Source organism: Malaclemys terrapin, chromosome 9 (assembly GCF_027887155.1).
Source record: "Malaclemys terrapin pileata isolate rMalTer1 chromosome 9, rMalTer1.hap1, whole genome shotgun sequence".
NCBI lineage: Eukaryota > Metazoa > Chordata > Testudines > Emydidae > Malaclemys > Malaclemys terrapin.
The window spans coordinates 95,476,369-95,502,274 of NC_071513.1; the positions used below are offsets into that span (position 1 = coordinate 95,476,369).

A 25,906-nucleotide genomic window follows, 5' to 3' on the forward strand; every position below is an offset into this window, starting at 1 on the left:
CCATTTCCTTACTCATTAGCCAGTATTCCTATGTATTTCTGAGATTACTGTTTACAAATAAAAATGCTGTAATGTTTGCTAGGAACCTGCAATACAGATTTGAAGAATACCTTAATTCCAGAGCGGGGTGGAAATTTTTTTGAATTGAAAAATGGTCTTTTTCTACAATGGAATTTTTTGTGAAAAACTGTTGAAATGTTCCCTCCCCCCCCCCCAAAAAATAGAAACAAAACAAAAGAAATACTTTAAAAAATATATATATATTGATTGAATATATATTTGATTGAAAATGGTTATAAACATTGTTTTATTTGCCAGAATTTTTGGTAACTGAAAAATTTTGATGTCATGTCAAATAATTGTTAATAAACTGATTAACATCTTCAAATAACAGCTTTAAAGTTTTGAAACTGCAAAAATAAGTTTTCATTGTTTGATCAGCTCTGCTTAATTCATTTCAAAGTATATGATGCTCCTTACACATTGTTACCTTCCATTTTATTTCACATAAAAACCACTGCCAAAAGTTTTGACCTTGAATCCTCCCCATCCTTGCTATGCTAGGTGAAGTGAGACACTTGTAGCTGCTTCCCCTCCCTAGATAAAGGCAGGGGAGTGAATACCTCTGCATCACTGGGGTCTTGTAGAATGGCAGCCTCCATGTATAAGATAGTGAGGGGCAGGTCTCCTTCTTTCAGTTTTTTCAGTCCTTCCTCAAATGCACCAGGCCAGTCTCTGAAAGGGTTTTCGGTATGAAAATAATAGCCCTGGAGCAGACAGTTAATGGTCCAGTGATGAAACACAGTAGCAAGGAATGTTAAGCACATACAGTTAAATAGCTTATTATTTCCCAGCGAGGTGTAAAACTTCTTTGCTGCATGAAAATGGTACGAGTTCCCTTGTAAAGTTTCAATAAAAAAAGTGTAAAATGATGTGGTTCACATCCAACAGACCAGGGCACTTGTTACTGGCCCTTTATATTTACCCTAGTTTCCAAGAAAGTTGTGACACCCTGGCATTCCCTTATTCACCACTGCATAATTAGGATATGTTTTGCACAAAGTATGCCTTGTGAGGTATCATTCTAAAAGTCTTGATCTGCTAGACATTAATATCTTGTTGGATTGTATGTGCTATCATATGTGAAGTTATGCAGTTTGGCTATGTATGTGTTACTGAAACATGTTGTGAGGTTGAAAACACCCACAAGCAGCCTTTCAGGTACAACAGTAAAAAGTCCAAACAATGTTAATGGCTTATTGAGGAAATTGACACAAGCACAAGGATTTCCCCAGGTATTGTATACAACAGAAACCTCTCAGAGATAGCACTACACAATGGGAACTGTTTGACCCAGATCACAGCAAAAGAGCTTTCCAGGAAGTGGGAAGAAGATATAAAAGGGGGAAATGACATCATGACGGTACCTCACTCTCCCTACAACAACACACTTGGAAACACCTGAGGAACAAAGACTGAACTGGGGGAAGTGATGGCCCCAGGCTAAAGAGACTTCTAGCCTGTGTATGAAAACCTGGGAAACCCACGCTGCAGAGCAAATGCAGCTTGTGCCTTAATCTGCCAGCCTATTTATCACTCAGGATGAGAATTTGTTAGTTCATATCCTATCTTTCTAGTATCTTAGACTTAGTTTGCATTTTATTTATTTACTAGGTAATCTGCTTTGATCTGTTTGCTATCACTTATAATCACTTAAAATCTATCTTTTGTTAAGTTACTGCATTGAAATATGTTTTAATCCAAACCAGCGAGCTTTGACTGGAGTGCTTAGGGAAAATCTTGGCTTGATTATCACAAGTATGCATTGGTCTCTTCACATTGAGGAAGAGGCAAACCAGGTATTAAACCCATATACTGGACAGATTTGACTAGGGGAGGATGGTACTGCCCTGGGGTCCTAGGCTGGGAAGCTGGTGGTTAGAGAGCCTGCATGTAACTGCAGCTGGGTGTGTCCCTACCTGTGTTAATGCTGGTGAAAGTGTTGGCTTGCAGGGTGTTGCAGCTTGTCACCGTAGCACAGTGTGAGAGGGAGCCCAGGCTGGTGGGTCAAAGGGCTCGTGGTACCCCAGTTCCGGGTGGCACCCTTCACAAAAGTATTATACTTAGGAGATAGTCACTTCCTACACAGTGGACCCCATCCATTTCAATGGGAGCAGGATTGGTCCCAGTGTGCACCAAATATATCAAACTTTGGCATAAAGAGCATGTCTCGCATGGACTAGCCTCCCCCAGTGCTTTCAACTCCATGTCGGTTCAGTGCTTGCACATATGAAATAGCATAAAACCTTCAATGAACACCCAAGGGGCAACTCCGTATTGCAAGCACTTGAGCTTGTTTTAGGTTTGAAACAGGGTTTGCCTCACTCTGCGACTGCAACCCAGCTTGTGTCAGCCAATGAAGCCTGGTCATCTCTGCCTGGAGTGGATGTGCTCTCAGGCAACGTGCTTTTGAGGGAGATAAATGAGTGCCTGAATAAGGACTATAGAAACTGGGTCATAAATCATAGGGATCACAATTTTAGGGTTGTCCAATCCACCTTCCTGCCAATGCAAGGTAAAGAGTGTTTTAATATATGAAGAAAGTGAGAATATAAATCAAAGAAAAATACATAAAGGAGATGGGGAGTGAGAAATTTCATCCTAGGATGGGAAGTTGTTGAACACATAGGGCCAGATTTTCAAATGCCCAACACTCTTAATTTAGGGCCTGGTTTCAAAAGTGCTCAGCACCTAGCCGCTCCTATTGTGACACTTATAGCTAGATTTTCCAAAGAGTTCAGATCCCAATATGCTCTCAGAGTGCTGCACTCTTGTGAAAATATGACTCTTACTCAAGTGCCTACATGGGAGCTGAGCTCTTTTGAGAAATTCTCGCCTTAGTGGCAGGTAGTGTGTAGTTGTGAGGAGGAATTTCCTTGTTTCACTCTCATAGACACCAAGGAGAGTGACTCTAAAACCTGCACAGAAACGATATGCTGTGTTAGCGGGTTACTGATGTTACCTTCTCACTGGTCGAGACAGTTACTTGGCCGCGCGCTTCTTGGTTCTCTGAAATCCAGTTTCTCTGAGCCATTTCTTCCCATTCAGCTTGCATCTTATCCCAAAACTCTGTGTCTGACTAGGAAAAAAAGAAAAGGGGCAAGGGGAAGAAAGAGAGAGAAATTAAAGAAACTTTCTAAGAAAATGCCACCTGCTTTTGATCCTCCAAATATGAAAACTTATATACAGGGTCATCTTCAAATGACTTCAGTTGGTGTTAAATTTTCAAGGTTGTAAGTTTAAGTGACAAAAGGTGAAAGGCAACAATGACAGATTTGAGGAGTAACTCATGTTTTCTGAACATCTTGGGGCCCGTTTGGTGTAAAATCCTTTTTGGATTAGGCAAGGCTCCCGTGCCCTCCTTAGTTACAAGTTTCAGTGACATTTTAGAAGTACGGTATGATCTAGGTGTTAGCACCCATGACTCGGAGCTCTTCCCCTAATTTACTGTATGATTTTAGGCAAATCACAAATTTTCATCTCTAAAGAAGACTTCAGTGATCTTGAAAGCTTGTTTCTTTCATCAACAGACGCTAGTCCAATAAAAGTTACTACCTCCCCCTTGTCTGTCTAGTCTAAATCCTGATATTCTGAGCTATATAATCCTTGCCTATCTCAGAGCAGGGTTGTGAATCTTAATGTTTGTCTAAGTGCAGTGAGGTTATCGGCTGAAAGAATAAAATGTTAAAAAAATCCTTCCATTAAGGTTCTTCTCTGAGATTGATTTCCATGCACCTAGTGTTAGAAACTAGCTCACAGTATCTAAAGGACACTGCTAAATCAGTCGCAAGTGTAAAACCAAACCAGAGATTACCAGCAGATAAGGATTTTAAGGGAGGTCAGATTTTTGGCTTTGAACTACTTGACATTATCCCTTTAGATTTAAAGTCATAATAGTGCATATGATAGACTGGTGAATGATGCCATGTTTCTGTAGGAAAAGAAATTGGGATCTTATCACTTCATCCCTAAAAAAGCCCATACAATCAAGCTCAAAGCAGTGGAAGTGGTGGGAGATTTGGAGAGGTGATAAAAGATGCTATATAAACTCAAGATTATTATATTCAGAACATGTTTCCTGTCTGTGGCTCTGCTTGCCATATTGCTTTTTGATGAAAATAAAAATAGGTGAGTCAGAAACAGGTGTTTATAGCACTAAATCATCAACTGCAGCGCTGGTGATAATCCATCAGCACTTGGAATGCTTAAAATTCTTAGCTACTTACTAATTTAAATTTGGAAATTACTTTCACAATCCGCACTTACAATTTTTAAGGCATAAACACTTCATTGGTGTGGCTAAGACCCAGTGTTTCAGGACATCCCCAAAATGTTAAGGAGCTGTATAGTCATTGTCTGCCTCTTCATTCCCACTACCCGGGAGAACTTAGGAACTCAGTGGAGGCAATGAGCATGTTTAGCTCCGAAGTTTTGGGAAGTTATGAGGCTCTGTAATTGATAGTTGAGCTACTCAAGCGCTCGTGTTATAAATGTTAAGCACTCGAAACATTTATTCATTAAATTTTTAGTGGCTTAGCCATAAATGGGTTTCCTTTCACTCTACTGCATATCAAGAAGATGCCTGACCCTAGCTCCCATTGCCATGGGGAGCTTGGGAGTTAACGTTGTGTGGGCAGTGCAGCCAGTTGGAGTGATTACGAATGATCGGTGATTATATGGCTATGAAGAAGTGGCTGGATGTGTCAGCTGTTCATTTGCAGACTTTCTAACATTTAGGCCCAGCTCCACAGGAGCGAGGCAGAGGTTTTGTACCATATTCCTAGCAGAATTTGGACATGGAGACATCATAACTCACCATGGGAGGATCATGGTGTAGAGCCAGCATTGGAGTTCCTCTGCAGCCCATCCTCCCTGAGGAGGAATGTCTGGGAATAGGGGGCATGGACTGGATGGTGCTATGCCCCAGTCATCTCTAGTTGTAGTATTGGCCTCTTGTGGCCATTGGCAGTGGGTATAATTTGCAGCAGCCCTCAGCCTGCCCTAAATTATGCCAGGGGATCATCTTGGTGTGCAGCAAGGACAGGATTCGGAAAGCACAAAAGCTACGTTTGAAGCTCCCATCCTGAGCTATGGAGTGCACTTTATGGTTGTAGCAGAGGATCTGAACCATTGCTTTGTTCTTTGTAAAGAGGTGAAATCTGGTGAGAAGGTGTAATATATTTTCCCTTGTGGTAGCTGGATTCCATTCAGACACAATTTTGACCTTCTCTCTTAGGATAAAGAGAGAGATTTTATTTAATTTAGATTTATAAAATTCCCACAGCACCCACCCTAATCTCTTTGGCTGTTGATGTAACTTCAAATACATAATAAACATTCAGTTCCTTTCCGTCACAGGTCTGATTCTGCCACTCTCTCACACTGAACAGTACTTCTCTCCATGAATAATCCCACTACTTGGAGTGAATGAGGATGGCAGGTTTGGACCCTGATGTAATTAAATTTCATCTCTCATAGGTGTGTTCCTTTAACATGAAACCCTTATCACATAGGTAGCATATGTTCTCTGTGACGCAGGATTTGCTGTAGCTTAGGCTGCATCTTGTTGGCAATAGAAGCAAATTGTTACATAAAATGAATGCAGTAAAGTTTGTCCCTTCCAAAAAACCAACTGAGCACATATGATGCTAAAGAATGCAGACAAAACAGCTCAGAAGAGGATCCGTATCCTATGCCTTTTGGTGTATTGAGCATTAATTCTCAAATTCAAAGAGGAAGAGGTAGAAAGTTTAGGTACGTCCACACTGCAACTAAAAACCTGTGGCAGCGAGTCTCAGAGCCTGGGTCAACTGACTCAAGCTTGCTGTACAGGGCTAAAAATAGTGTAGATGAGCTGGAGTCCAGGCTCTGAAACCCAGCAAGGGGGAAAGAGGGTCTGTCTCTGAGCCTAGGCTCTAGCGTAAGCAGCCATGTCTACACTGCTATTATTAGCCCTGTAGCGAGAGCCCCGCAAGCCCAAGTCAGTTGATGCAGGCTCTGAGATATGCTGCGGTGGGGCTGGTTTTTGGGGGAGGGGTTGTTTTGTTTTGCAGTGTAGACATACCCTTAGAGTCAGGATGTTTACTCAAGTGGAATAATGTAAATGAGGCTGTGTGATACAGGAAGAGAAATCCTAACATTGCATCATATGCTGTATCAGAGAGAGACCTGTAGTAGCTGGTTAAATATTATAGCAATGAGAACAGTGAGAAGTTCAAAGGAAAGGAAAGGAAAAGAGGCAACTACAGAACAAGCACATTAAGAGTCTGAAATGAGACTGAGATTTAGTGGCTGTAATAAACAGAGTGAAGCAATGACTGTGGTTGCCACAAATCATGCTGAGAAATACAAGCACCTCCGCAGAAAAAAAGAGACTCCAAGTTAAGGTGCCACATTTTCACCATTCATGTACTAGGAGAAAAGGGGGACAAGTAATCCCAAAGAAGAGTGCATCTCTAAGCCTTTGGAGATATGCTCCAGTTCCTTCTGCTGGGAAAATTCACTGGATGGCCAGATCTTCATTGCACTGAAATTACTAAATGCGCAGTACCTGAGTTTGCTTTGGCAGTAAGGTGTTAGTGTGACTAATCTCAATGATTTTGATAGGACTATTTGAGGAGAGAGGTACTGAAGGTCTTGTAAAGATTGTAAGGCTCATCCTTATATGCACTCCTGATATGCACAGAGGTATCGTGATCGAAGTATTGAGTCTGGCCAAAGCTCATCTGTACTAATGTGACATGCAACAACACGTCTTCTCAAAGGAGTTTAGTGACAGAGGAACGTGCAGACTAAATCCAGGTTGAGTCAGCAGTGCAAGAATTTGACACTAGATATAAAGGGCTAGGAAGGCTTGTGCTCATAGACAAGTGATTGTTACAACTTACAGGACTGTTTATATAGTCTATAGGAAGATGCACTATCTAGAGGGCTAACAAGGCATTGCTTATGTGCCCGTCACTGCAGTATCTGGATGCCAATATCTGGTATTTTTCTCCATAATCATAAGCAACAGCTTCAGACCTGTCTGAACTGTGCAATTATTGGTCATTGATGGTACATGCCATATTTCTTTGTGAATCAGGATTCCCATGTGTGTCATCCACTCAAGGAGAGAGAAGACACACATCTCTTTTGGTAAAAATTCTGAGTTTAATTCAGGGGTTGTGTAAAAATGTCCTTTATATAGGTAAATTTTAATACAGCCATTATACAAGCTGTCATTTGAACAACAGGTAATTCAGGGTACCAGTGACAAACGTTGATCTTCAGTATTTATAGCTGTGAAATTCTGCTTTTAGTATTATTTCTTGCAAAATCATTCATATGACCAATGACGGGGGGAAAAACTTATTAAAAATCCACTTGTCTTTCTTCTCTCTGCATATAATTAGCAAAGATACTGTATTTTTAAAATCTAAGTCATGGGTCAAATTCTGCTCTCTTTACATGTTTGTAACTCCCAATGAAGTTCACATATTGATATGAAATATGGTATAATTTATTTATCCTTTGTAGTATTGCTGTGGGATATTAATGCTCCACTCTAGAGCTAGCTGCAATTTTGAGGTAGGTAAAGTGATCCCTATGTATCCCTGCATTACCTCCCAAGAGTTCTGATAATTGTTTTTTGTAATGTACTTTGAAATCCTTGGATGAATAGAAAGTGCAGAATATTTTTAAAGATTACACCACACCAGCTAATGTATTTCAGATATTAGCAGATTCTGTATCATACATACTGTGCTGACATTAACCCTGTTAGTCTCATAGACTTTAATGGGCCATCATGATAATCTAGCTTGACATGCACCTCACAGGCCTTAGAACCTCACTGACCCACTCCTGTAGTAAGTCCCTAACCTCTGGGTAAATTACTGAAGCTCTCAAATCTTGATTTAAAGATGTCAAGTTACAAGGAATCCACCACTTAATCTAGTTCAAACCAGCAAGTGACCCGTGCCCCATACTGCAGAGGAAGGCAAAAAAACTTCAATCTGACCTGGGAGCACGGGTGGCTCTAGCTTTTTTGCTGCACCAAGCACAGCAGGCAGGCTGCCTTCGGCGGCTTGCCTGCAGGAGGTCCCCGGTCCCACGGATTCGGCGGCATGCCTGTGGGAGGTCTGCCGGTCCTGCAGCTTCGGCGTACCCGCCGCCGAATTGCTGCCGAATCCGCGGAACCAGCAGACCTCCCGCAGGCAAGCCACCGAAGGCTGCCTGACTGCTGTCCTTGCAGGGACCGGCAGGGTGCCCCCCACGGCTTGCCGCCCCAGGCATGCGCTTGGAGCGCTGGTGCCTGGAGCCGCCGCTGCTTGGGAGAAAACTCCTTCCCAACCCCAAATATGGCAATCGATGAGCATGTTGGCAAGACCTACCAGCCAGACCCCTGGGAAAGAATTCTGTGTAATAAACCAGTGACATCCCCATCTAATGTCCCATCTCTGGCCACTGCAGATATTTGCTAATTTTTCTCCCTTTCTTTTTCTTGCTGCTGCTGTGTTTCTAGGGGAACTGAAAAATAATAGAGCTTTTGGGATTCTTATGGGTCCCCTCAGCTGCTGCTCACAGAGGGAAGTCAGATTGGAGGTATCTAGGATGAAGCAGTGCAGAAGTGCACCATGCTACCCACTTTGCCCTGAAAACCTCCATGGATACCCCATGAGTTTCATGGGGAGCCAGGCTGGAGTACTGGGGGAATAGACATGTTATTTGATGTTGGCAATATCCGCACTGTGACCTGCACAGAATCCACTCTTGCCTGTGAGTGGGATCTCTGCTGGTGTTAAGGGGAATGGGTGTCCCAGTGTGTGGAGGGCTCTGTGGGGAAAATTACCAGACAAACAAATAAGTCCCCAGGCCTACGATGGTGCCAGTAAATGGGTGCATGAGAAGAAGTGTGTGGCGGGGTATACTACCCCTTGAAGGAGCAGTCTACAGTTGGCAGCTGAAGTAAGCTCCTTTGTATTCAAGGATCCCCCCAGCCTGCCCTGGGGTGGGGCTCTTTCCACAGGAAGGAGCTGAGCAGAAGTGAGGGCCCTAGAAGCCAGGCAAACTGTGGTCTCTCTCAGGCTCCAGGGGACTAGCCTGTTTGGATCCAGAGACTTTATTTGCTGACACTAAATTTGGGGAGCTCTGAACTGGGGCCCTGAGGTAAGGCCCTTAGGAACCTGATGACTGCTCTTTCCCAGAGACCTTCTTAAAGGAGACATCTTTGTTTTGTTTTGGCTTCCCCTTGCTTGATCCTTTACCAAGAAACAATGTTTCAGGGCAAGCAGGGCATGGCAATACCAAATATATGGCCCAGGCTCATTTTATCAGGTACTGCGTACACGGGAAGCTGGCCATGACACTGCAATAGATCTGACTGTTAATAATATCAATGGCAAGAAATGACGGTGAAGAAATGTACCACGCACTTTTTCATCTGCATTACAATGACATCAGAGGTGCTTGCCTGAAGTCATTAAAATGTCAAGGGGATTATATAAAGATGCTTGCACTCCTTTGGATATCTACAGCAATGGCTCTCAATCTTTTCAGACTAGTGTACCTCTTTCAGGAGTCTGATTTTTGTCTTGTGTACCCTAAGTTTCACCTCACTTAAAAACGACTTGCTTTAAAATCAGATATAAAACTACAAAAGTGTTACAGCACAGTAGTACTGAAAAATTGCTGACGTTCTCATTTTTACTATTACAATTATAAAATAAATCAACTGGAATATAAATATTGTACTTACATTTCAGTGTATAGTATATAGAGCAGTATAAACAAGTCTTTGTCGGTATGAAAATTTTAGTTTGTACTGACTTTGCTACTGCTTTTTTATGTAGTCTGTTCAGGGCCGGCTCTAGGCACCAGCAAAACAAGCTGGTGCTTGGGGCAGCACATTTCTAGGGGTGGCATTCTGGCCGCCCCTAAAAATGTGCCCCGGCTGCCCTAGCTCACCTCTGCTGCTGCCGCTCGCACACCACGGCTCGTGAAACAGCTGATTCGTGCGCCGCTGCTCGCCCTCCCTCCCAGGTTTGAGAGCCTGGGAGGGAGGGGGAGACCCCAAGTGGCCGCGGCGCGCGCGCGCGCTGCTTCACCCCCTCCCTCCTAGGCTTGAGAGCCTGGGGGGAGGAGGCAGGGCTGGGGATTTGGGGAAGGGGCGGAGTTGAGGCGGGGCCGGGGGTGGGGTAAGAAAAAAACGGGAGGGGGGGCGGCCAAAATTGTTTTTGCTTGGGGCGGCAAAAATCCTAGAGCCGGTCCTGAGTCTGTTGTAAAACTAGGTAAATATCTAGATGAGTTGATGTACCCCTTGGAAGACCTCTGCGTACCCATACAGGTTTGCGTATCCCTGGCTGAGAACCACTGATCTACAGCATGAGAGAGGTCCACTGGCAAGAGGAAAATTGTATTTGGAACAGTTCTGCAACATCCTGGAAATGTTAAATCCATGCTGCTAATCACAGCATGTTGCAAAATCACTTATTGCTCAGGACATGTAAAGATCTGCTGCTCAACAGGAATCAAATAGTGTGGATACTTTCTAAATGTAGATTTTTTTTTTATAGCTATAGCTGTTCAAAACCACTCTAATCTACTTAAATTCATTGTTTTAAACATTCTCTATTACATACTAAAAGCACCCTAGCCAGTTTACAGCTACATAGCCAACACACTGTTGTTATGCCGTGCATTACAGTTTAGGGCACTGCTGGGTGACATGCTGAACCCTGAGAAACACCATTCACGGGCAGTGACTCGACTCTAATGATGTGGATCAATATTTAATAGGTGTTCTAGGGATAGCGGTTTCAAAAGCATTCAGCATTGAATTAACTCTGCTCCTATTGATGTCAATGGGAGCAGAGTTAGGGTATGTCTACACTGCCAAAATAGTTGTTCTTACTTCAGGTTGGCTAACTCACATTAAAATAGCAGTGAAGACATGCTAACTTGGCTTTTAATTTGGATTAGCAGCTGCAGTTCAAGCATGGAGTTGAACTCAAGCCGAGTTGCCCCATCTTCACTGATATTTTAACCCAAGTTTGCTAATGGGGGTTAGCTAACCTGAACTAAGAATGCACTGACTTTTTGCAGTGTAGACATACCCCAAGGCTAATGCTAAGTGCTTTTGAAAATCTCACCCCTAACATCAGGGCTCCTGGGCTTAGTTCCATTCCCTGCTACTGACTTGCTGTGTGATCTCATGCACGTCACTTAACCTTTCTGTCTGTTACCCCATGAAATGGGGGAAACAACACCTATCTCACAGGGGCATTGCCAGAGTTAATTAATGCTGGGGAACATCTTTGTATGAAAGATGAACAGAAGCTTTCATAGTAATATCATGGATGATGTGTTACTATATTAACAGTCTCAAACCATTTGGAGCATTTATGTAGAGTTACAAAAAATCATGAAGTATGTATTTTATCATTTGGCTCTTTACATGTACATGGTATTCCATCTAAGAGGCTATTATTATTGCCGTTAATTCTAAAAAAAACACTGAAACAGTTACATTAACTGACAGCAAAAATATTCCTCTGGTTCTCTATTTCCTGATGTATAATTACCAAAAAAAACCCCACCCAAAACCCTGAAAGCAGCCTGTTTATTGACAGATGTCTAAACTTGCTTCTGTTAACCTTTCATGCTTTCTGAGATAAGAATTTTGACTGTACTGATCTGCCTGAAGAAATAGCTAATCAGAATGAAATCGATTTGTGAAGATTCTTCTTGACCAGTGCTTTAAAAAAAAAAATGAAGTGGGTTTGCTTTTTTAAAAAAAAAATTACTGCTTCAAAATACTATGAGATTTTTTTTTTCTTTAAAGGCACAAAAATAATTATCATACGGTCATCTTAGCTTGATAATTTGCTGAAAGAAAAAGGGAGGTGTCTGTCTTTTTAGTAAAACCTACAGCTATTAATTTAAATAAAGGCAAATATAGGATTCCCACCAGGCATTTACAGGGAATATTAGGTAAAATTTTCAAAAGTACCTAAATATTTTAGGCTCCTAAATCCCATTTTCAAAAGTGATTTAGGCATGTAGGGCCAGATTTTCAAAAGTATTTAGACACCTATAGATACAACTAGGCACCTAATGGGATTTTCAAAAGTGCCTAAGCAGGTGAGGTGCCTAAGTGCTATTGAAATCAATTGCAGTTAGGAGTCTAACCTGTTCAGGTGCTTTTGAAAATCCCAGTAGGTGCCTATCTGCATCTTTAGGTGACTAAATATCTTTGTAAAACTGGCCCTTAGGAGCCTAAGTCCCATTACCTTTCACTGAGACTTAGGACTGATCTAACCTAGAAAATGACATCGATCCAGATACATTGCTCAGACGTGAAAAATCCGCCTCCGAACCTCTGAACATCATAGTTAAGCAACCTAAGTCCCCATGTAGCCAGTGCTAAGTCAACGGAGGAATTGTTCTGCCAACCTATCTACTGCCTGGCTAGGTCTACACTACCCGCCTGAATCGGCGGGTAGAAATCGACCTCTTGGGGATCGATTTATTGCCTCCGGTCGGGACGCGACAATCGATCCCCGAATCGACACTCTTACTCCACCAGCGGAGGTGGGAGTAAGCGCCGTCGACAGGAAGCCGCAGAAGTCGATTTTGCCGCCGTCCTCACAGCGGGGTAAGTCGGCTGCGATACGTCGAATTCAGCTACGCTATTCACGTAGCTGAATTTGCGTATCTTAAATCGACTCCCCCCTGTAGTGTAGATGTACCCTCAGGGAGGTGTATTATCTATGCTGATTGGAGAACCCCTCCCATCATCGTAAGTAGGCTACACTGAAGCATTACAGCAGTGTTGCAGCTGCACTGCTGTAACATTTTAAGTGTAGACAAGCTCTTTAGGTGCTTTTGAGAATTGTACCCATTCGGTTTAAATGAGGGTGTTTCCCCAAAGGATACCCACTCATTCTCAACTGGGAATGCATAGTATGAAGTAGGGGAAAGGAGGGACTAAGGAATTAAAGTCTATGGAAATGATCTAAAGCTGCCAGTTCTGTCATTCTCATCAATCTTTATTGTAGTCCCTTTGTGGCTATGAATTGTGGGATAGGGCATAAAGTTACCACCTGACTTAATATTTCCAGACTCAGGCTTATTTTCTCAGTGATCCCGCATCCTGCGTGAGTGTCACATGTTGTTATGATGTCACATATTGGTACTCCACTGTCATAGTGTTTTGCAACTACTAACTAATTTTTGATGCCTCGTCACTGCCATGTTGCACTGGAATATGCTAATGTAACACTGATGCAAACAGAATGAAACCAAGGTGCACAATTTGAATGTTCTCTTTAAGCTTGTGAAGCAATATGACAAGTGACCTAATGTCTACCCTACTGTAAACTAGTGAATGTGCTATGCCGTAGCCTCAGTGTTGCTTTTCAGTTCTGAGAAGTTTCTCACAAGCTGTAAATGTTTGCACTTTCCTGGATTCACTTTGTTAGCCGGTTGGGATAAATCATACTGGACGATAAAACTGCCATTGTAACAAATTGCAAATACATAAAGCCGCCTTATGGTGGGAATTTGCCTCAGGCCCACAGTTTTGAGAGGGCCCCCAAAATGATAGAGGGGTGGCCAGGCCAAATTTGAGTGAGTGGTGTTGCAACCTGGCTGTGGAGTTGCAGTGCCACTCAGATTTGGAAACTGCCAACAATAGTGTGAGAAGCAACGTGCCTGCCCCAGCCTGGCCCAGATCCCACCATTGACACCACTGACATCATTGCGCTGGGCCTGAAGTGACCTACCAGGCCAAGAACCTGTATGTGTAGTAGCGTGGTCTGAGCTCTGGGAGAGGCAGGAATAGGAGCAGCCCCCTGGCTGCACACAGGGCAAAGCCCCCGCAAAAGGGAGGCCAGAGATCCCACAGACCTGGGTCCTCTCTGACCCCCATCTCTTCCCTGGCCCCCCCATTCCTTCAGAGAGGACAGCAACCCCACAGACCTGGGCCCTCTCTAACCCCTCCACCCCCTTCTTAAACTCTTTAATCTCCATGGTAAATTTTTTGGAAGGATGTTGCCAACTTTCTAGTCGCACAAAACCAAACACCCTAGCCCTGCCTCTTCCCAAGGCCCCGCCCCCGCTCACTACATTCCCCCTCCCTGAGTGTCTCACTCTCCTCCTCCCTCACTCACTTTCACTGGGCTGGGGCAGGGGGTTGGGAGGGCTCTACCTGGGGGTATGGGCTCCAGGGTGGGGCTGGGGATGAGGGGCTTGGGGTGCAGGAGGGTGCTCTGGGTTGGGGGGACTCAGGGATGGGGCAGGGGTTTAGGGTATGGGCTTACCTTGGGTGGTTCCTGGTCAGTGACACAATACGGGGGCTAAGGCAGGCTGCCTGCCTGTCCTGGCACTGCGCTGCACACGCCCCGGAAGCAGCCAACAGGTCCGAGTACTAGGCAGGGGGGCTAGGAGGCTCCACGCGCCACTCTTGCCCACAGGCACTGTCCCATTGGCCGGGAGTGCAGAGCTGATGCTCGGGGCAGGGGCAGTGCGCGGGGACCCCCTGCCTAGAAGCTAGACCAGCTGGCCACTTCTGGGACACAGTGTGGTGCCAGTCAGGACAGGTAGGGACTAGCCTACCTTAGTGCCGCAGCACCACCGACCGAACTTTTAATGGCCTGGTCGGCGGTGCTGACCGGAATTGACAGGGTCCCTTTTCAACCAGGTGTTCTGGTCGAAAACGGGACACCTGGTCACCCTAATGGAAGGCTTCAGTTTCAGATTAGATTCAAATCTAATTTCCAAAGAGACAGGAAAAGTAGCCAAGCCTGCAAGCACCCAAGTTACTGCAAGCGTATCCCTAACATCTCTATAAAGGTAATTCACTCCAATCTTTTATTATCTAAAGATTCTCTGAGGGTATGATTCTCTTTACGCCTCTTTAAGAAGAAATTACCTCACAGACCTAATTTCATCGCAAGGTTGGACAACCTGAGATGATCCCCAAGGTGATCCATGGGTAGGAGATGGTTTGGCATCTTCACTCTCTAGATTATTAATTAAATCCTTTTCACAAAGGTAACAAAGATCCTAAACTTTGCTTTCCCTCCATGATCAGTTCTGTAACTAATCTCACCATTTCAAGATTTCTCACTTGAAAAGTATTATAGAAACATCAAGAGCATAAAAAATGAATTTTTGGACAGTGTCTAGCTTCGCCCTATAAATGTGCTAATGTTTCTGAGCTGGGCTGGAAAATGATTCTCAACCACTCTAGCTTCCTTATTGCTTTGTTCTGGCTAGAATGGCAATTCAACCTTTCAAAAAACCTCTTCAGATGAAAATGTGCCTGGTAAGGTCCTGAAGCATATTTTCCTTTACATTTTAAACACCTGGTCCAACTTGGTATATTAAACAGAAAAAGGTTACTTTGCCAGTTACACAGTTAGAGTCTTTTAATTAGATTCCCTTTTAATACCTGTTTTCCAGAATACATTAAGGCATTTTAATAATCTGTCCTTGTTGCCTCAGAATGACCTTGTTAATATGCAGGTGCATTTGACAATATATTCCTCTCTGTATCTTGTAATCTATTTCAGTAATGTTGCAAGTAGTGTCTTGCAATTTATTTGCCTCAGACCATTGCTCTTGGTCTTTATGCTGAATGTCACCATGCTTAGCTTCTACCAGTTGCAAGAGCAGTACCACCGTTAGCCAGAACACTGACTTTACAACAGTGACTTTAACACTGATGGCATCACTGAGCACTCTATCATCCGATTCCACGCTGCTAACTCACCGACTACAGCATAAGTGTCCCAAGTGAAGTGACTGAAAATATAGAGAGAATTTTGAGCAGGTGAGGTTCGAAAACACCTCTTGCATGATGTGGAATGCACGGAAAACCTTTCATGCATGACCAACAGTTCTTGATAAACAATCTTTGATCAGGAATAAAGAATCAATGGGTTTAGGGGGTAAAAGAGAAATGCATTCAGTGTATGGTTTGTAGCATCTCTATGTTCTTAGTGGGGGAGGGATAGCTCAGTGGTTTGAGCATTGGCCTGCTAAACCTAGGGTTGTGAGTTCAATCCTTGAGGGGGCCACTTAGGGATCTGGGGCAAAACTGGTCCTACTAGTGAAGGCAGGGGGCTGGACTCAATGACCTTTCAAGGTCCCTTCCAGCTCTATGAGATAGGTATATCTCAATATATAAACTGAACTCTAGTTAATTCTTTCTGTTTATCTAGTCTTGTAAGCTGAGGCAAGAATTTTTCCTATATGCATTAAAACACTGAGAAACAAATTGCCATATCCTATTATAAACAATAAACCGCACCAATGAAATGTATCTGTGTATGAGGAGCTCCATTTCTAGTTAGAGACCAGACTCAGCCATAAGGCCTGATTCTGTTCTCATGTAAACCAATGTAAACCCAGAATAACTCCACTGAAGTCACTGGAATTACACAGGCATAAGACAGGTGTGAGAGCAGAATTGGGACCTATATGGTAACACTTAGATCTGCTTCCAAACATCCCCAAAGTTCAGATGTGTTTGCAGAGGTGATTTCAGTCTCTGGAAGCTTGCTTCACAGCCAAACTTCCTCAACCAAGATCACGTTATCTGTGGTTCTCACACATTTCATCCTGGGCTTTGTCCCAGAGGAATGATGGATCATGGCTGTAGGGGTTTGAAAGGCTGTTGAGGGACCCCGTTGAGAGGTTTAAAGCTTAGGAATCAATGATACCATCCAAATCCTTTTTGGTTCATATCACAACACACGTCATTTGGTAAAGAGCTGTCTTTGTCCAACAAGGCTCAGGACTGCATTAGTCAAGTGTTCCTGGTCAGCACTGGAAAGGCAAAGATGTTACAGGACAGGATTGAGGTACATTGAGGAAACTTGCACATCACTTGCCTGCAGTTTTCTGGACTGAAGCCATTAGTAAAACCACCCTGGAGAAAACAGAGAATCCTCTATATGTTAAAGTGCAATCACTGATTTTTATTAACTTGCTTTAGAACAGGGTTACTGTTGTAAGTTCATCTCTACCCCAATATAACGCGACCCGATATAACACTAATTCAGATATAACACGGTAAGCAGTGGTCCGGAGAGGCGGGGCTGCACACTCCGGTGGATCAAAGCAAGTTCGATATAACGCGGTTTCACCTATAACACAGTAAGATTTTTTGGCTCCCGAGGACAGCGTTCTATCGGGGTAGAGGTGTACATATAATTACCCATTCAGTGTCTAGCAGCAAGTTATCCTTCTGTACGGAGATGGCTCTGAACAAACTCCACCAGATTCTAATCCTGGATCTGGTCTAGGTTTGGATGCGAATTCAGAGCACAGACCTGCCTATAATGGACTGAACATGCAGGTAAGTTGCAAATACCCGATCCCTGGGGAAAATCTGCATTTCGTTTTCATACTCGCAAGTTTTTGAAGTGTTTAAATCCACGGGAATTTTTCTCGGCCCATTATAGGGAGAGACAATTTGGATTGTGAGTTGTGATTCAGGCCCATCTCCATGTATAGCTTAGCTTTTATTTTCCCAAGGCAGATAATGGTACTTTAAATGAGTAATTTCATGAAATGTATCTCTCCTCTGCCTTGAGTAATCGAATTCTAAGGTGTTCCTTTAATTGTGCTATGGATTGAATTTGGAATGCATTGGCCCATTACAGGAACAGGTTTGTTTCATAGGTGAATGTCAGCCTTATGCCAAGATACAGCAGAAAATAAAATGATACCTCAACAGCTGCCTTTGCTCTTTCAAATTCCTCCTCCAAGGAATGATTTCTGGAGAGGAGTGAACCTCCCCAACGCTGCTCTTTGGTTAATCGTGCCTTAAAGAAATAAAGAATAAATAAGAAAGAATGACACGCTTTGTCACAAACTTTCAAGATCCTTCTCTTTCTTTCTTCACTAATTTTGAAAGTGACCTTCATCTGGTGCGATGCTGTGTGTTTCCCTATGTGAATCCCCACCAACACTGGACACAGCTTTAGCAGTGTCCACTGCTTCAGTGGAGCAAAGTAACGTCTCATTCCCTAGAGTTTCCTTTTCACTCGGGATTTAGACATGATGAAAAATCCCAGCTTTGGTTGTGAAAGTAGATCCAAAATAGTCCCTTGAAGCTTCAGAGAAAATGAACTTCAGAATGGTTAAAAAGACTATGTAACATTAAAAGCTTGTGCCTCGAATAAGCTATCGTCACACCTCCCCTTCCTCCCTCCACCCCCCCCGCCCCGCAGGTTCATTTTGCTTCATTCTGCAAGACAAATGTAGCTGTTGGAATTCCTAATCAGGAGAGCTGTCATACAGGTACCATTTCATTTTTTAATGGACTGTATTCAACATGATTAATACTTGGTTTAAGTAGTTGAAAGTTTATGTTTGAGAACTGGATCCTGTACAGTTCAGCCTCTATTACCTGAACCCTTTGTGTTATCACCCCAAACTCCCCGCTATCTAAAAAGAGGGTCACATTCTCTGGTGCCTGTTAGTTACACTGACAAACCCCTTGACTGTCTGAAAGCTTCATTTTCTGAATTTATGCCATGTTCCCTGAAATTATCATGTAATCTCACTGTAGCCATTTCTGTAAATTACAATCTACTTGAAAAGACATTCAAGTGGATTTGTATTTTATTTTTTTTTCAAATAGACATTAATTTAAAAGACACAAGGTGGGTGATATATTATCTTTTATCTTCTCCAATAAACAATATTACCTGCCCCAACTTGTCTCTCTAATATCCTGGGACCGACATGGCTACAATACCACTACATACATTTTTTTAAAAGAGACCCAAAATACACAGTACTCCCCTGCCTCTGTCTGCAAGTCTTTTACAATGAAAAATCAGTGCGTGAGAGGTCTGAGTTGTAAATATATGTGGAGAGGACTTTCCTTATGATGATAAAAGGATGTGGGATTGGTTGGCACACAGGAAATGCATGGGACAGATATACAAACCTCACAATTTGCAGTTTTCTCACTCTTATCTAAGTGATTCAGAATGGGCAGAAGAGGATTTCTAGACAGTTCTCGGACTTTGGGTGGGGACTACAAAGAGAGCAGGGAGACATCTTGAAGAGGAAAAGTGTGAAAGTTAGGCTACGGAAGGAGTATTTGGCTGCTATTTTGTTTGCTTCTACTATTGTTCTTTCATAATGGAGGTGCATTTAATTCCCTATCCTCTGCAGGAGAAAGTTGTACCTGTTTTCTCTGCACTTGCTGTATCTGTTTGTCAGGCTGTGTCCTGAGGTTCAGGAACACTAGTACAAAGACCTCCTTTGTATTGATTTTCTCTAAGCCTTTAGTACCTTGAAGACTTCAGTTATAATAAGAGATGACTCCGAAATGCAGGGCTCAGACCTAAATCCAGATCTAGGCTTTCCCAAAGGCTGGAGGAATAAGTTCTGGGGTGTTCTTCCAGCTCTACAGATAATGGACCTGAGTCACCAATGTGTGAAACTGGAGGACTGCAATGGTGAATTGGGTTCAGTGACCAGTCATGGATTTTTGGATCCAGATGTGAACTTTCCCAAAATTGGGGGTGGGGATTTAGATTGTAGGATTAGGTTTGGGGTATCTTTAATATCAACATCCTGTCCCATGTTTTATGTTCAACAGGTACAATCTCTATTGCCTGACCATCCTGCATACTTTAATTCTCCTCCTCCCTTCATTGTTCTTCCCCTGAAGACCCTTTCCGCTAGTCCTGCCTATAACATATGCCACCCTAATTTTAAATAGATTATTCTTTGTGTGTCTTAACAACACATTAGAAAATATCTCTCTCTCTTTGTCTCTACTTGCACATTCCAGAGCTTGGTTTACCATTGTTACCATGACTGCATAGGCTGAGCTCAAGGGATGATTGTTGTTTTTGACATCCCTAGCACACTCTTCTCTCCACTCTATCCCACTGGAAGCACCTTAGTAATGTCCTCTACAACTATTCTTTTATTAAAATAATTCTAATTATGCTTTTGTACAAAAGGCACAGTGCAAAGAACTATGTTAAGTCACTGCAAGGAAAACCACATGGTGACCTCTAGCCTTGCCAAATAGAAATTGCTCTCTGACTCCGCTAATCCCTTACCCCCACACTTGCCTAAGGTTAAAACTCATTAGCTATTTGTCTGCCCATGGTCCCAATTGCATTAATTTACATGATTATATTTCTGATGGTTGTACTTGGTGATATTCAATTACAATGAACCAGATTCATCCCTGATGTAACTTCACTCCTTTGAAATTCAGGTTTGAACCTGACAAAATGTGTTGTATCAGCAAGTGCTGTACGGGCATTGTTGTGATTAAGTAACCTAATCAGAAGTATACCTATAAGCAAATGTACAGAATTCATCTCCAGGAGAAGCAGCACTTTGCCATATTCTTAATGCACAGTCTCAGTACCTAAATATTTTTCTCTTTTTGGGGAAGGATACTGACAAATAGGGCCGGCTCTAGGCACCAGCAAAACAAGCTGGTGCTTGGGGCAGCACATTTCTAGGGGCAGCATTCTGGCCGCCCCTAAAAATGTGCCCCGGCCGCCCTAGCTCACCTCCGCTGCTGCTGCTCGCACACCACGGCTCGTGAAACAGCTGATTCGTGCGCCGCTGCTTGCCCTCCCTCCCAGGCTCTCAAACCTGGGAGGGAGGGGGAGATCCCAAGTGGCCATGGCGCACGAAACAGCTGATTCGCGCGCCGCTGCTCCCCCTCCCTCCCAGGTTTGAGAGCCTGGGAGGGAGGGGGAGACCCCAAGTGGCCGCAGTGCGCGCGCTGCTTCACCCCTCCCTCCTAGGCTTGAGAGCCTGGGGGGAGGAGGCAGGGCTGGGAATTTGAGGAAGGGGCGGAGTTGAGGCAGGGCCGGGGGTGGGGTAAGAAATAAACGGGAGGGGGGGCGGCCAAAATTGTTTTTGTTGGGGCGGCAAAAATCCTAGAGCCGGCCCTGCTGACAAAGGGTCAGATTCTAATCTTATGTGTGGAATGTTTCTTTGCCTCCCTTAAATCTATTCCTGCGCTTGTGACTACATGTTCAGAGGGATTTTTTAAAAGAACTGGAATCATGACATACATTTGAGATTCCAGTCTGCTCCAACTGTGTGTATATTCTTCATATGTCTTTGTGCCAGCGAGGTTAGTTTACTGCAATGAAATCTGTATTGGGCTACCGAACACTGAACCAACACCTGCTGTTAGTGTAGAACAAGATGGCACGATTGCTGTTAGAAGTGGGCAGTAGGGATTCTGCCTAACTGCTGTTTCATGCTCTGCACTGGATGCCTTTGGCATCTGGATTGAGTTTAAGATTTAGCTGTCAATGACCAGATACCTGGGGGTTGTAGTCCTCTCCCCATTATCCTCCATGGCAGGGGTAGGCAACCTATGGCACGCGTGCCGAAGGCGGCACGCGAGCTGATTTTCAGTGGTACTCACATTGCCCGAGTCCTGGCCACCGGTCCGGGGGGCCTCTGCATTTTAATTTAATTTAATTTTAAATGAAGCTTCTTTAAACATTTTAAAAACCTGGTTTACTTTACATACAACAATAGTTTAGTTCTATAGTATAGACTTATAGAAAGAGACCTTCTAAAAATGTTAAAATGTATGACTGGCACGCGAAACCTTAAATCAGAGTGAATAAATGAAGACTCGGCACAGCACTTCTGAAAGGTTGCCGACCCCTGCTCTATGGTGACCCATGGCTGGGCTGGGATCTCAATGGCTGCTGCAGTATTAAGGTAAAGGATAAGGACCCAGGACATCTGGCTTCTGCTTCCACTTTTGGCACCAACCTCCCATGTTGAGCTAGTTGGAAAATCTTATGTTTTTTCCAGAAATTTCCAAACGTGCATTTCATTAGTGATGGGGGGGGGAAAGGGACCAGAAATGGAGAGCTGGCAGACATACCAAGGAGCAGAGTTCTGCTGTGGCTTTCTCTAACAGGGGAATGGGCATACTGGAGAAGTGGCCAGTGGGGCTGCACACAATGTGGTCCATGAAGTCAGTACTCTATGTTGGGAGGTAGGTGCAATAGTTGCCCACTATCTACTGCCTTTGGGGTAGAACGTCTTATTCCCCCGTACCAATCATTTTGTGCACATTTTTCTGCACTTGCTCTCTGTTTACATGGGGTATGTGCTGTTGGTGAGAGGAGTAAATAATAGACTAATTTTGTGATCTCTCTTCAAAGTAATGGGCCTGTTCCATTCCTGGTGTAACTTTCCTGATCTCATTAGAGTTACTGGCACACCAAATATGGATCCATCTGCCCCATTTTTCTTACCGGTAGACACCAGACCACCTTATGCAGTCCCTGACAAACATTCTAAATAGTGATGCGCAGAACTCCTGATGTGAATTGTGAGTTATAAATGTTTTAGGTTTATTTCTGATCTCGCTTACGTCAGTGTAAATCAGTAGTAATTCCAATGAGGCCCACGGAATTTCAATAGTAAGAGTGGTGTGAGTAGGGTGACCAGATGTCCTGATTTTATAGGGATAGCCCCGATTTTTGGGTCTTTTTCTTATATAGGTTCCTATTACCCTCCCACCCCCGTCCCGATTTTCACATTTGCTGTCTGGTCATCCTAGGTGTCAGAATCAGACCCAATTTCCAAGAGTGGGCACTTATGTCCAGGGCTGGCTCCAGCTTTTCTGCCGCCCCAAGCAGCAAAAAAAAAAAAAAAAAGGTGATTGGCGGCACTTCGGCAGCAGCTCAATCGTGCCGCTTCATTCTTCTGCAGCAATTCGGCAGCGGGTCCTTCACTCCCTCTCTTCCTCTTCGGCGGCACTTCAGTGGCAGCTCAAAGAGGAAGAGAGGGACTGAGGGACCCGCCGCTGAATTGCCGCCGAAGACCCGGAGGTGCTGCCCTGATACCGGACAGAGTGCCGCCCCTTTCTATTGGCCACCCCAAGCACCTGCTTCCTTCGCTGGTGCCTGGAGCCGGCCCTGCTTATGTCAGGGTTTTGCTAGTCAGTCTTTGGATGAGTAAATCAGCACATAGAGAGCTCCAATATCCAATGTTTAGGGCAGGTGAGACCAAAGTTTGAAAACTGAGTTTATTGGGTTATTGAATAAGCAGACCATGTACCATTTGAAATTAAATATATTAAAAATATTCTGTTTGCAGTTCTCATCATTGAGGAGAAAACGAAATTGTAACAAGACCAAATTCTGTAGAACATTTCCAGGCAGATAAATTCACAAGTGGGAATCTGCTTAGGTAGCTGGCACCAAAAAAACTTGGCGCTACAGAGCTTCAAAAGGTAAAATTGGGTAGCATATGACAGGAGTAGAATACTGAGAAGGAAGAAGTCCACAAACTATGACTGCCCCAATGTTGTTGTGTATTCTGACCTTCAGATACATTTAAAAAAACAAAACAATAAACCTCCCAAAAGGTGCCATTGTGACTTCTATTAACATTGCTCTGTTAATTGAAATTCTGCTATATGCAGGACTTTCTGTTTGTAAAGAAAATGGAATAGCTCTACGATAACTTCAAGCACAGAAAACACGAGCCGTTCTTTTAGAGAGCATCTGCTCCACACTGGGGACGGAAGCTAGTATGCTTGGAACTGTCAGAGATGGACAGTGAAGTGCATTAAGGTGATTCTCTCAGGAGTTGCAGATGGCGAACAGTAGCAAATTTGACAAGTTAAAACCTCCAGTGTATGGCTGGACCATGTTGCATATACATGGGGTGACCTTTAATATGAAGGTCAAGATCTGTGGTGGATAAACATTGGCAAGTGTATCATCTAGTAAAAGCCACAATAAGGTTTATTTTACTACAAGAGTATTCAGACCTTTGTGATGGTAGAGGGATGGGGCTGTTAGGGGACCTGCAAGGAGGTAGAGAACTTTTCACCTACTGGTGGCAACCTGACCCATGTTGGCACTGACTGAAACTAATTAATGTTTGGTGGACTCAGTCCAGTTCTTTGTAGAACACTGTTTGCATCACACACACAGAAACTGACACAGTGCACTTCTTGTCAGTGTCAACTGAGAAACTCAGGACTGAATGTGTAGTGTCCTGCTTGGAGAGATGAGCACAGGTTGCAGGAGGGAAATTTAGAGGAGGCAGCAGGACCCCTGTCTGTGAGCATACGGCTCCAGCTGCAGCATCTGTAAATAGTTCTCTTAATAAAGAGCCAATCTAGTTTTACAAGCATGGAGTCCTTTCATGTTATTACCCAGCACATGGGACACGAAACAGAATGGGCCAGGGAGATTAAACTATTCTGAGTGGTCCCTCCACTAGGACCTCAAATAGGTCCTTTGGTGCTATTATAAAGTATTGGAGCTCTTAATTGTTTCAGAAAAAGAGCAGCCACAGAAAGGGCTAAAATGCCTTTCCACAATATCTTCTTTTATTGGGGATAATTTTCCACATGTGAATATGATGAGACTTTTTGTCACACTTATGGAAATATGCTTTGTAACAAAGCTCCGTGGCTGTCACTGGCCATCAGTACAGTAATGTTTCTTGACCACACGAGAGAATGACTCAAGATGAAAATAATTCCACTTATCAGGAATAATAAACACAGGGCATTGGGTCAGCAACTCTAGCTTTATCTCCCTTTTACGTTGGCAAAGTCAATTCAACCTTTTCTTATTTTGATGTTACAGCCATTTTACTTTTATGGAAACTAGTCTAACTGAACATGTGCAGCATAAAAAAATGGATTTTTTTTTGCTTCTGCAGGTACTCTGCTTGAAGATTAATAGGAAACAGATGCAAAACTACAGCCTCTGTAAACTAAATTTGCAACTGTTCTTACAGAATGCCACACATTACAAATTCTGTGAATGTCTGCTTGATTTATACATACCCAGGATACACATAAGCTTCCTGCCAGTGAAACTTGCTAAACTGAAGAATACTCTCTTAAAAGAGAGCATGGATGCACTTAAAACTAGACTGGCCAAAGCATGAGACAACATATGGTACTATGCAGGGAAATGAACTACACAACCTAGCAGGTCCTCTCCATCGCTAACGTGTCAATCTAGCATATAAAATATAAAGAAGAGGAAGGTGTCATTCTATTAGAATTAGTGCTAATTTAAACAGGAGAATAATTTCAGATTTTGCAGTTAGGTGAAAATTGGTAAGGAAAAGAAGGATCATCTGAAGAGTAAAGCACAGAATAGGTGACAGGAGAACAGGGTTCTATTTTCTGCTCTGCCACATATGTCTTGTGTGACCTGGGACAAGTCACTCAGTGGCTCTGTGCCTCATCTGTGAAATGCAGATATTAATACCCACCTGACATGGGTATTTCAAAGCATTTTGAGATCCCGGGATAGAAGGTGCTATATAAGGGGAAATTACTGCTATTAACTGTATTATCTGTGTCCTTGAAACCCCACCCATGCTCTGACCTGGATAGAATAGTGAAATTGCGCAATTGAGAGCTCAAAAACCAGCAAATGCCAAATGAAGGTTGTATGTTCAACCTCTCCTCTGTCCCTTTGTATGTATGCATTACAGTATAACATTTAATTAAGCATTGCCTGAAAGCCCTGTCCAACACACCTTACAAGGGTCCTCCTCTGAGGAGGTGCAGAGCCTAAATTTAGAACTAAGTCCACTATTGCTGAGTTCTTTCTCCAGTACAACTTATTGTTCCACTGGAGAGGCTGCTACACACATCTGTGGATATGCTTATAAGCACTGAAGTACGGATTCCTCCTTATATTCCTTAGAAGTTCTTCAGCTATGGAGACTCCAGTTTGGACAATAGAGTTTGGGAAAAGGAAGCTTTTTAGGATCCTCATAGCACCTCCTCATTATCAATAATAATAGGAAGCTAATAGGAAAAGGAAGCTTGAGGGGGCAAAGGAAT

General features: G+C 43.3%; 1 protein-coding gene across 1 annotated transcript in view; it reads right to left on the reverse strand.

Annotated features, from left to right (window-relative positions):
- PEX5L (peroxisomal biogenesis factor 5 like) overlaps positions 1–25,906 on the reverse strand; it is a 164,068-nt gene that overhangs the window by 12,503 nt on the left and 125,659 nt on the right. Inside the window, exons 7-9 of the mRNA XM_054040095.1 lie at positions 17,781–17,876; positions 3,023–3,139; positions 624–767 (exon numbers count right to left, since the gene is read on the reverse strand). Coding sequence (XP_053896070.1) covers positions 624–767; positions 3,023–3,139; positions 17,781–17,876 — 357 coding nt within the window. The remainder of the gene's footprint in view (positions 1–623; positions 768–3,022; positions 3,140–17,780; positions 17,877–25,906) is intronic.